Source organism: Leopardus geoffroyi, chromosome C1 (assembly GCF_018350155.1).
Source record: "Leopardus geoffroyi isolate Oge1 chromosome C1, O.geoffroyi_Oge1_pat1.0, whole genome shotgun sequence".
NCBI classification, from domain to species: Eukaryota; Metazoa; Chordata; class Mammalia; order Carnivora; family Felidae; genus Leopardus; species Leopardus geoffroyi.
In genome coordinates this window covers 72,679,903-72,693,124 of record NC_059328.1, presented here as the reverse complement: position 1 = coordinate 72,693,124, position 13,222 = coordinate 72,679,903, and the positions used below count along the sequence as shown (strand labels likewise).

At 34.4% G+C, this 13,222-nt stretch overlaps 1 protein-coding gene across 5 annotated transcripts in view; it reads left to right on the top strand.

Annotated features, from left to right (window-relative positions):
* Nucleotides 1–13,222, top strand: part of COL24A1 (collagen type XXIV alpha 1 chain) — a 397,210-nt gene that overhangs the window by 31,823 nt on the left and 352,165 nt on the right. For all 5 annotated transcript variants that reach the window (XM_045478122.1, XM_045478119.1, XM_045478121.1 and 2 more), the window contains 2 exons: nt 290–343; nt 3,165–3,218. In XM_045478122.1, the coding sequence (XP_045334078.1) occupies nt 290–343; nt 3,165–3,218 (108 nt within the window). The remainder of the gene's footprint in view (nt 1–289; nt 344–3,164; nt 3,219–13,222) is intronic.

The following is a 13,222-nucleotide window of genomic DNA, read 5'->3' as shown; positions in this document are numbered from 1 at the left end:
AAAGTTACCCACAAAACTACTAGTTATGGTTCCTGTAAAAGCCAGATACAGTGGCTGTAACCATAAGTCACAGACTTCCTACGGCCATTTCTGGCCAGATTAAAGAGGACACTTGAGTTTCAACTCTCACCCCTGCTGATTAGGGTGAGGGGATTCATATTACTTTAAAATCATCATCAGCTGGGAACTGGGGACTGAAAACAAAGCCCTAAAGTGGGAATCTTAATAAGTCTTGTGAGAAAAGATGTGTCTATAATTGTGCCTAACATCTTGGCATTTGTTTTCCAAGGGTCCCCCTGGTCCAGCAGGCATCCCAGGCCCATCAGGAAGGAGAGGTCCACGGGTGAGTAAATGGGCTCTGTGTCCCACTGCTGTTAGAATTAGTAACACTGCAGTATGTTTTTTTCCCCGGCATCGTACAGTATGTACTTCCTTTGGAAACCTGCCTGGGTCTTCAAACTTAGTCTACCTTTGCCAATTCAAGAGAAACTCAGGAACACGTGCAGCTTGTTTATTTGACCGTAAACACCCAGCCAAGGCACTCTCTGTGAACCTGCCTGAGAAGGATTATCAAATTTATAAATTAGTGCTACTTGTAACATTATTCTTAGTTATAAAGCGATCTCATGGGTAGTTGATAGTTCGAGGTGGGGTTCATTTGCTTTGGGAAATGAAGAGGAGTGGGTTGCCTTAAAATAGTACATTCCTGGATTACATAGTGGAAAATGCTGGAGCTACTGACTAGAAAAATAATTAACCTGAGGAAAAAGCTGCCTTAAGGATCAGCAGTGGTTTCTCACATTACACATGTCCAACAAAAGATTTACTGCTGTGTTAAAATTTGTTTCTTTCAAACCTAAAAAATAAATGTGGACTTTTACTAACAGAAATTCTTCCAAGAGCCAGAAAAGGAACTGCAACCGTGTGTTATAAAGACAGATGCACATGCCATGTATAATCCACTTTCTGTCCCGATTTTTGTCTATCTTACACACAATATAGTGAAAAAGCGTCCTGAAATATTACTTTAAGTCGTCCATATTCACAGTCAACTCCTGTCCTCATACGGACAAGAAGGCTCAGATGAACGCTCACTGGCTGTAGCTGCGGTTAAACATTTGTTTCACTTCTCTATACTTGACCTATCACATTCCTCCTACAGTCTCTCATCCACGCGCCCACTCTCCCATAGCCAGCAGACCATTTCCATCCTTCTGGCTCTCTGTCTGGATCCCACCTTTCTAGGGACTGGATCTCTCTCTGTACCAATCCCATTCTCTATCCACTACTGAGGCTGTTCTCCTACAGTAAGACCTTCAGTCTGAGTCTCCATCTATTCTCATAGTACACCAGTTTCCTTCCCTCATTTCTATCTATTTTTTTCACTTATTTGTCTAATCCTTTCTTTAAGGAAGGAACAGTATTCCTCTTCTCCAGGCTAATTATTACATTTGTGTTCCTAATTTTATCTCCATTCCATTATTTAACTTAAAACTTGCAACTTCACATTTTTTTCTCTCCCTAGATTTTAGCTCATGTGGCAACAACCAAACCATTATCCCTTTTCAAAAAGTAAACCTCAAACTTTCACTGTTATTAATTTTTCCTAGTTATTGTCCTAGCTCACTGTTGTTGCCCTATTGAACTTTATAAAATAATAGTTTATGCCGTGGCCCTACATCAATGCTTATGTGTAAAGCCCCATAAATTTTTCCATCTATTTTATTAAAATTTATTTTAATGATAATTTAATCTAATAATTTTTGAGGGTTGCAAGTGACAAATCATAAAATCTAATCGTTTTTCCTTAGTTTTAGTCTTGCTAGATATACCTCCAATATTGCCATTGCTGACACCCCTTTCCTTTCTGAAACACGATGCTCTATTAATTCAGAATTGAAAAGACAGAAAAATAAGTAATTACTAACTATATGTTATATGTTAAGATAGAGGTATGGCTGAAGAGCTGAGACGTGGGTACCAAACCCAAATGAGTGTAGGGGGCCTGGAGACCTGGAAGGTTTTCTAGAGGTGGATCTTAGTTCCTCCACTTGATGGTTCCATAAGCTTAAGTTTCTTCACTTGTAAAGGGGAGTAAAAATAGCCACCTTGCAGGATTGTCATAAGGATTAGTAATAAGAAATGTAAAGCATTAACGCAGTTATTTACATATAGTAGGCATTCAGTAAATAGAAGCAATTATTAAATTCAAACCAACAAATATTTATTGAGTGTCTAATATGTTCCAAGCACTATACTGGTAATACTAAAAACAGTCCGTTTTCAAAAAATTTTTAATCCTAGAACTAAATGGCACATGTCATAAAGTAGTTAAAAGGGCAATAAAATATTTAAATAACAGATTAGAACAGTCTAATAAATGTCCTAAAGCGATATACAATTAATTACAAATTAACTTTACATGTAGCAATTTCTATGAAAGCTAGTAAGAAAGAGAAATCACTTTATCATGGTGTATCTAGGATTTAAAAATGAGGTGGGGGGGGGGCACCTGGGTGGCCCAATTGGTTAAGTGTCAGACTCTTGGTCTCAGCTCAGGTCTTGATCTCAGGGTTGTGAGCTCAAGCCCCACATAATATTTATTTATATAAAAGAATAAATAAAATAAATAAAACTGAGGTGGGATCTAGCTGACACTTGAAGAATGATTTGGGCAGCTGTGGGGGTAAAGTTAAATGAAATGAGTCTTTAAGAGATACATAATGGCATAAGTAAAAACTCAAGTACAGAAAGGGTTAACACGTGTTGACAGAAGAGTATCCATTTGCACTTCCTTGTTTTTAGGCTTCTTACTCTGCACAGCTTCTAGAAGTAGCACTAGGCAGTATGGCTGGAGATAGGGGTGAAAAATAAAGGAGGTAAACACCTCAAGACAGTGTTTTGAATCAAAAGACAGAAACTGCAGTACTGCTCTAGTGTAGCTCTCCTTTCCAAGACTGAACAATCCAACATCTCAGAAAAAATTAAAAAAGCTTTGTGGAAAAAAAAAAAAAAAGAGGTAACATTCATTTTAATTAAATTATGCTATGAAATATTTATACTGACTGTTATTTGTATCTAAAACAACTGTTTTATAGTCAGTTATAACTGACTGTTATTTGTATCTGTTCTAAGATTGATCTGACCTTTTTTACTATTTGCAGGGCATACCAGGGCCACATGGAAATCCTGGGTTACCTGGATTACCAGGTCCAAAGGTGAGTGATGACTAGTGAGTATCATGTTATTTTCCTGACATTATAAAGAAGGTCTTTAACTCTTTTTAAAATTGAAACATAGTTGACATAAATATTATATTATCTTAAGTGTACAACATGATGAGTCGACACCTGTACACACAGCAAATGATCACCACAGTAAGTCCAGCCGCCATCTGTCACCATAAGTTACCAAAAGTATTTTTTCTTCTTATGATGAAAACTTTCATGATCTGTTCTCCTGGCAACCTTCGAATATGCACTACAGTACCATTGACTGTGTCCCCATGACACACATCACATCGCCATGACCTATTTATTTCACAGCTGGAAGTGTGTACCTCCCAACACCTTTACTCATTTTGGACATTTGGCAACACCCCCTTCTACCCCACCACCACCACTCTGTTCTCTGAATCCATAAATTTTGTTTTGTTTCTTCACCTGTTTTGTTTTTTGGATTCCCCGTATAAGTGAGATCATATAATATTTGTATTTCTCTGTCTGACTTATTTCACTTACAGTAATGCCCTCAAGATCCATCCGTGTTAACACAAATGGTAGTATTCCATTTATTTTTATGGCTGAGTAGTATTCCAGTGTGCGTGTGTGTGTGTGTGTGTGTGTTTATACCACATCTTATTTATCCATTCATCCATTGTTAGACACTTAGGTTCTTTTCATATCTTGGCTATTATAAATAATGTTCCAATGAACATAGGAGTGCATTTATCTTTTTGAATTAGTGTTATTATTATTTTTTTTTTTTCTGATGAAATGCCCAGGGGTAGAACTGTTGGATCATATGGTAGTTCTTTTTTTTAGGGTTTTTTTTTTTTTAACTTTTTTGGAATTTATTTAGAAAGAGAGAGAAGGGGAGGGGCAAAGAAAGAGGAGACAGAGAATCCATCCCAAACAGCCTCTGTACTATTAGCACAGAGCCTGATCTGGGGCTTGAACTCACAAACCATGAGACCATGACCTGAACCGAAACCAAGAGCTGGACTCAACCGACTGAGCCACCCAGGTGCCCTGATCATATGGTAGTTCTATTTTTACTTTTACTTTATATTATTACTATATTCCCTAAGCTGTATTTTTCATCTCCATAACTTATTTATTTTTAATTTTTTTATGAAACTCCATACTGTTTTCCATAATGCCTGCACCAGTTTACCTTCCTTCCAACAGTGCATGTGAGTTCCCATCTTCACATCTTCATGAACACTAGTTATTTCTTGTCTTTTTGATCATAGCCATTCCAACAGGTGTGAAGTGATAAGTCATTGTGGTCTTGATTTGTATTTCCCTGATGACTAGTGATGTTAAGCACTTTTTCATGTGCCTGTTGGTCATCTGTATATCTTTATTGGAAAAAAAAGTGCCTATTTAGATCCTATGTCCATTTTTTAATTGACTGTTTTGTTTCAATGCTGAGTTGTATGGGTGTTTTTTTCCCACTTTCTACCCCTCTTATTTTTTTTAACTTAAATTTTAGTTAACATGTAGTGCGATATTGTTTTCTGGAGTAGAATTCAGGGATTCATCACTATATACAGCACCCAGTGGATATTACATCACCCATCTAGACCATCTCCCACCCATCTCCCTTCATCAATCCCCAGTTTGTTCTCTATCATTAAGAGTCTCTTGTGGTTTGTTTCCCTCTCTCCTCTTTTCCCCCCTTCCCATATGTTCATCTGTTTTGTTTCTTAAATTCCACATATGACTGAAATCTTATGGCATTTGTCTTTTTCTGATTGACTTATCTCACTTAAAATAATACATTCTAACTCCATCCGTGTTGCAAATGGCAAGATTTCATTCATTTTGATCGCTGAGTAATATTCCACTATGTATGTATACCATATCTTCTTTATTCATCAGTCGATGGACAGTTGGACCCTCTCCATAGTTTGGCTATTGTTGATAATGCTGCTACAAACATTGGGGTGCATGTACACCTTTGAATCTGTATTTTTGTATCCTTTGGGTAGGTATCTAATAGTGAAAATGCTGGGTCACAGGGTAGTTCTAATTTTAGTTTTTTAAGGAACCTCTTCTCCAGAGTGGCTGTACCAGTTTGCATTCCCACCAACAGGGCAAGAGGGTTTCCCTTTCTCTACATCCTTGTGAGTTTTTAAAATATATTTTGGATATTAACCTTTTATAGGATATATAAATTGGAAATGTTTTCTCCAATTCAGTAAGTTGTCTTTTAATTTTTATGATGATTTACTTTGCTGAAGGTTTTCAATTTGATGTATTTCCACTTGTTTATTTTTGCTTTTGTTGCCTTCACTTTTGGAGTCAGATCTAAAAAAAAATTGCCAAGAATAATGTCAAGGAACTTATTGCCTATATTTTCTACTAGGAGTTTTATGGTTTCAGGTCTTAAATTAAAATCTTTAATTCATTTTGAGTTTATTTTTGTGTATAGTATTAGAGAGTAGTCTAATGTCATTCTTTTGCATATGGCTGTCCACTTTTCCCAAGGCCATTTATTAAAGAGACTATCTTTTACCCATTGTATACTCTTGCCTCTTTTGTTATAAGTTAATTAACCATATGTGCTTGGGTTTATTTCTTGGCTATTTATTCCATTCCATTGATCTATGTGACTTTTTTTATGTCAATACCATATTGTTTTCATTATCATACTTTTTTAATATAGTTTGAAATCAGGGAGCATGATACCTTCAGCTTGGTTGTTCTTATCAAGATTGTTTTGGCTATTCATGGTCTTTTGAGTTCCCATACAAATTTTAGGATTATTCGTTCTATTTATGTGAATGTGTCATTGGAATTTTGATAGGGATTGCATTGAGTCTATAGATTGCTTTGGGTATGGACATTTTATTTATTTATTTATTTATTTATTTATTTATTTATTTATTTATTTATTTATTTATGTGTGCTTATTTATTTTGAAAGAGAAGGAGAGAAGGAGGGAAAGCGGGCAAGAAGTAGAGAGAGTAAGAGAAAGAGAATCCCAAGCAAGCTCCCCACTGTCAGCACAGAGTCCAACACAGGGCTTGATCTCACAAACTGTGAGATCATAACCTGAGCCAAAATCAAGAGTCAGGTGCATAACTGACTGAGCCACCCAGGTGCCCCTATGGGCATTTTAATATTAATGTTAATAATATGAATTCTTTCACTCCATTTGTACAGAATATATTACATTATTTGTTCTTCAATTTCTTTTGTTAATATCTTACAGTTTTCAGCATACAGTTCTCTCACCTCCTTGGTTAAATTTATTCCTAGATATTTTATTCCTTTTGATGTAATTATACATGGGATTGCTTTTTAAATTTCTCTAATAGTTCTTTGTTAGTGTATAGAAATACAACAGATTTTTGTATATTGATTTTTACCCTGCATCTTTACTAAATTTATTAGTTCTGACAGTTTTCCAGTTGAGTCTTTCAGGTTTTCTATATATAATATATTATCTTCAAATAGTGATAGTTTTACTTCTTACCTTTCTTCTTTTTTTTCATGTTTGTTTGTTTGTTTGTTTGTTTGTTTATTTATTTATTTATTTATTTATTTTGAGAAAGAGAGAGAGATAGAGCATGAGTAGGGAAGGGGCAGCCAGAGAAGGAGAGAGGGAATCCTACGCAGGCTCTATACTGTCAGTGCAGAGCCCAATGCAGGGCTCAAATCCACAAACTGTGAGATCATGACCTGAGCCAAAATCAAGAGTTGGACACTCAACCCACTGAGCCAACCTGGCTCCCCATTCACTTTCTGTTTGGATGCATTTTATTTCTATTTCTTGCTTAATCGCCATGGCTAGAACTTCTAATACTATGTTGAGCTAAACGTAGTAGTAGTGGGCATCCTTGTCTTGCTCCTGATCTTAGAGGAAAGACTTTCAGCCTTTCACCCTTTAATATGATGTTAGCTTAGGTTTGTTATATATGGCTTTATTATGTTGAGGTACATTACCTCTATACCCACTTTGTTGAAAGTTACTATCATAAATGGATGTTGAAATTTGTCAAATGTTTTTCCTGTATCTACTGAGATGATCTTTGATTTTTAGCCTTCATTTTGTTAATGTGGTATATCACATTGATTGATTGGCAGATGTTGAATCATCCTTGCATCCATGGAATAAATCCCACTTGATGATCCCTTTAATTTATTGTTGAATTTAGTTTGCTAGTATTTTGTTGAGGATTTTGCATGTATGTTCATCAGGGATATTTTTCTGTAGTTTTCTTTTTTTGTAGTATCCTTGTAAAATGCGTTAGGAAGCATTGTCCCCTCTTCGTTTTGGAAGAATTTGATAAGCATTGGTATTAACTCTTCTTTACATATTTGGTAATATTCACCAATGAATCTGTCTTGTCTTAGACTCTTGTTTGTTGGGAGGGTTTTGATTACTGCTTTAATCTTACTGGTAATCAACATATTCAAAAGTTTATTTCTTCATTTTTCAGCCTTGGAAGATTGTATTTTTCTAGGAATTTATCCGTTTCTTTTTGCTTGGCCAATTTGCTTGTATATAATTGTTCATAGTAGTCTCTTATGATCCTTTGTATTTCTGTGATATCAATTGTACATCTCCTTTTTAAAAAATTTTATTTGAGCCCTCTTTTTTCCCAAGTTAGTCTAGCTAAAGGTTTGTCAATTTTATTTATGTTTTCAAAGAGCCAGCTCTTAGTTCATTGATCTTTTTTTTTTCTAGTTCCTTGAAGTGTAAAGTTAGATAGTTTGAGATTTTTCTTGTTTCTTGAAGTAGGCCTGTATCACTATGCACTTTCCTCTTAGAACTGATTTTGCTGCATCCCATAGATTTTGGTAAGTTGTATTTGTATTTTAATGGCATTTTTAAATTTCTCCTTTGATTTCTTCATTGACACATTGGTTATTCAGTAGCATGTTGTTTAATCTTCATATATTTGTGACTTTTCCATTTTCTTCTTCTAATTGATTTTTAGTTTCATATCTTTGTGGTCAGAAAAGATGTTTCATATGATTTCAGTCTGAAACTTATTGAGACTTGATTAGTGACCTAATGTATGATTTATCCTCGAGAATGTTCCATGTGCACTGAGAAGGATATATATTCTGCTGCTTTCAGATAGAATGTTTTGTATATATCTATTTAGTCCATCTGATCTAATGTGTCATTAAAGGCCAGTGATTCCATATTGGTTTTTTATCTGGATAATTTATCCATTGATTTAAATGGGGTATTAAAGTCTATTGTATTAATGTGAACTTCTTCCTTTAAATCTATTAGAATTTGTTTTATATCTTTGGGTGCTCCTGTGTTGGATGCATAGAAATTTACAAATGTTATATCCTCCTATTGGATTGACCCCTTTATCATTATGTAATATCTTTGTCTTTTACTATAATCTTTGTTTTAGTCCATTTTGTCTGATGTAAGCATAGCTCCTCCAGCTTTCTTTTGGTTTCCATCTGCATGGAAATTTTTTTTTCCATCCCTTCACCTTCATTCTTTGTGTGTTTTTATATCTGAAGTGAGTCTCTTATAGGCAGCAAGCATATAGATGGTTCTTGTTTATATATCCATTCAGCTACTTTATGTCTTTTAATTGGAGTATTTAATCCACTTACATTTAAAGTAATTATTGATAGGTATGTACTTGTTGCCTATTGTTTTTTGACTGTTTTGTAGTTTCTCTCTGTTTCTTCTTCTCTCGCTCTATTCTGTGTTTTTATGACTTTATTTAGTATTGTGCCTATATTTCTTTCTTATTGTTTTTTGTATGTCTAGTATAGGATTTTGCTTTTTGGTTAACATGGGGCTCAAATATAACAAATATATATATACAAATATATATATATATACATATATATATTTGTTACGTATATGTATGTTGTATATATAACATATATACATATATATATTTGCTACATACGTTGTATACAACATATGTATATATATATGTTGTATACAACATACATATACATATATATAACATACATACATATATGTATATGTATATATATATATATGTATATATAATGGCTTATTTTAAGTTGATTAGCAACTTAAATTTGGTCAAATTCTGAAAGTCTACAGTTTTACTCCCTCCCACATTTTATTTATTTTTTTGAAGTCACATTTTACATTTCTTTATACTGTGTGTCCCTTAACTAAGTATTACGGTTGTTTTTACTACTTTTGTCTTTTAACCTTCATAGCAGTTTTATAATAATCCTCTACCTTGCTGTAAACTTACTTACCTTTACCAATGAGATTTTTACTTTCATATGTTTTTGTGCTATTAATTAATGCTCTTTCTTTTCAACTTAAAGAAGTACTTTTAACATTTCTTGTGAGGCCACTTTGGTAGTGATGAACTCCTTTAGCTTTTGCTTGTCTGGAAAACTCTTTATCTCTCCTTCAGTTCTGAATGATAATCTTACCAGTAGAGTATTCTTGGTTGGTTTTTTGCCTTTCAGCAGTTTGGATATATTGTGCCTCTTCCTTTTGGCCCGCAAAGCTTCTGCTGATAGTCTTAGGGGAGTTTCCTTGTAGATAACAAGCTGTATAAAGTCATCTTGTTCCTTGCACAAGAAATAATCTGTACATTCAAAAGGAAGTTACCTGAATTATGGCAAGAACAAGTTAAGGCAATCGCAAGTTCAGAAAGGTTTAACTGAAATTGGAAATTCAACACACAATGGAATCTCTATACAAGCATATTTGGATTGATGTGCTTCACAAAAAATCGTTAGAACCTAGAGCTTCCTTATATAAGTTACATGTTTTGAAGCACACAAAGCATCTGGTAGAATACTTGTACGGGGCTGACATTTAAGAAATATTATTTTTCTTTTCTTGAAGGAGCTACTTATAAGGCAACTAAGCAAATTAGAAATGTGACTTACTGAAAATACCAGACTTCTTATTTGGTAAATTAAACAAAAAGAGGGGCACCTGGGTGGCTCAGTCTGTTAAGCATCTGACTCTTGATTTCAGTACAGGTCATGATTTCAAGGTCACTTAGCATGGAGCCTGCTTAAGATTCTCTCTCCCTCTTTCTCTCTCCACCCCTCTCCAACTCATGTAGTCGCGTTCTCTCTCTCTCTCTCTCAAGTAAAATAAAAAAGAATAAGAAAATACCTTAAGACAGTATGTAAATATATTCTATTTATAAGGCTAGGTTAACATTTATAAGAATAAAGCTGGGTTGCCCAGGTGGCTCAGTCAGTTGAGCGTCGACTTCAATTCAGGTCATGGTCTCGCAGTTCGTGAGTTTGAGCCCCTTGTCGGGCTCTGTGCTGACAGCTCAGAGCCTGGAGCCTGCTTCAGATTCTGTGTCTCCCTCTCTCTCTGCCCCATCCCCGTCTTGTACTCTGTCTCTCTCTCAAAAATAAATAAACATTAAAAAAAATTATAAGAATAAAGCATATTTTGCTAAAATATTCTAGATTTATGCAAAAGTGAATCCAATTTATTTTCTGTTATGCTTTTACAATAAAATTAGTATTTATCATAAAGGACAAGAAATGTAAACTGATCTTGGTAGTTCTTATCTCTCTTCAGATGATATGAGTTCTCACGCATGTGCTGGTCCCTTCGTGATAGGCTCTTAGTTGTTTGAGGGCAGGGGCCAGAACTTACACATCTTTGCATTTGTGTCTATCCCAGTGCCCAGCGTGTGTTGGGCACTCAATAAATGTTAAACTGAATCAAAAATCTGAGTTAACATTAGTACCAAGGCACTGGTATCATAAGGGAAAGAGCTTCTCATATCTGACAATTATTATGTGTGTGGCATGTCATTCAGTTTCATTTCAATTAATAGTACCATTCAGAGTAGGTTTTATTACCTTTTCCTTTGCCCAGAAGAAAACACACTTAGAGAGCTAAGTACTTAACCAAAGTAACACAATTTATAACTGGCAGAGTTGCATTCAGAACTGAATCTGTCTTACTCTCTTCCTAATACCAGGTTGTCCTTCAAAACAGGAGTTATAAAACACTACCTGAAGGAGGAAGGGTAGAGTGGGGTAACCTAATGGAATTTAAAGACTTTATGAATTCATTTAACAATATTAATGAAACATGTCTATTCCAATGGTCCAGCTTATTCTGTGGATACTGATAATAACATATAAAGATAAACTGCACAAAGAGTGACACTGACCTCTGGTCCCTGAGACCTATGTTCTTAAATTGTTAATAGCATAAGTGCCATACAAAATTTTAGTGGTTATATAGCAACTTTAGTTGCTATATAATGAGCAACTTTAGTTGCTATATATAGTGAGCTATATAATGCTCACTAGCATTAGTGAGACTAGTATTATTTAAAATAAAGACAATTGAGCTCATTAACTAAAATCATTAGCTGAAATCAGGGGACTAACATCAGAAATGATGTCATTCTAAAAAAAATATAAGAAAGTAAAGACCATTTCCTATTTACTGGATAGAATGGCTTTTTTTTTCTTGTCAGCAAATGCCATCTGAGTCCACAGTTTACCATAGTTATCTATTTAATGAACTTTATTTGCAGGGCGATGGATAGTTTTATTACTATTAATCAAACACAAGATTAATTATAGAATAGATCTTTAAACATAAGTAACGAATACAGAGTCTATATGTTCAGCCTACCATATACTTATAATTCTAGTCCAGGCAGTCTTTCTGTGGTCAAGATATTTCCTTTCCCAGAAACACTTCTTAAAGGAAACTTAAAATCTTCCCATAAACGTTCACAGTTTATCTTACTTTAATCAAGGTCAATAGTTCCTTCAAATTTAATCCAGTTATTGAGAAAGATAAATACCATATGATTTTACTCATATGTGGAATCTAAAAACAAAACAAAACAAAACAATGCATAAACAAAGAAAAAGAATCAGACAAATAAATACAGAGAAAAACTAATGGTTGCCAAAGGGAAGGGGAGAGAGATGGGTAAAATGGGTGAAGGGGATTGGGAGATACAGAATTCCAGTTATGGAATGAATAAGTCACAGGAATAAAAGACCCAGCATAGGGAATATAGTCAATGATATTATAATATTGTATAGCGATAGGTGGTAGTTACACTTGTGGTAAACATAGCATGATGTATAAAGATGTTGAATCACTGTGCTGTACATCCAAAGCTAATGTAACATTATGTGTCAACTATATTCAGTTAAAAATGTTTTAAAATTAAATTAAATTTAAAAAAATCTTTGCCAGTAAAAAGAACTCCAAAAAACTCAAGTTTAATCGAGTAAATGAAACATCTAACCTTAATAAGCTACAACAGTGTCCTATTAGTAGTATTAAATTAAATGTTATTAATAATACTTAATATTGAATCACAAAGAATAATCATAGTGTTATCTCTATTCCTGGTTTCGACCCTCTGTCCCCATGTCTTCTAAACAAGAAGTCCTATTTTATTTATATGTGAATAAATAAATGTATTGAATATAGATGCAGACCCATTCTGAGAATTTTTGTTAAACCAAATTGCTATGAAAAAATTTTCAGTCCTGCATTTTGAAAATATAAAGTATGTTAAGATGCTAAAGACTGAGGTGCTTCTGTTATTCTGGTCAACATAGGGACCTTCTTAAAAGGACCAGACAAAATAGTACGGTCCTTTCCTTTGATTCCATGCTTGTTATTTCAGTTAAAATATGACTTAAATATATTAAAAATGCTTCCTTCTGGGTATCAAAGACTATTAGGGTCATGTCAAAAGGATTCTGGAGCCAATTTGTAAGACTTCTACCAGCCAAAGAATGATGTGATTTGAACATCATTAAGGATAATAACTGCAGTGGTTTGAATCACATCAAGTATCTCTAAATCCTTGAGTGATAATGATGCTAAATGCAAGCAGACACACAAACCCTCACCAGTCACCTTTAGATCATCCTAAGGAATGACATCTCTGAAATTGTCATATCCTCTCATACAAACTGGATATTCAACCCTGAGTTAGTGTCAGACTCCACAGGTTTAAGGGCTCAGTCCCACAGGACTATCTATACTTGAG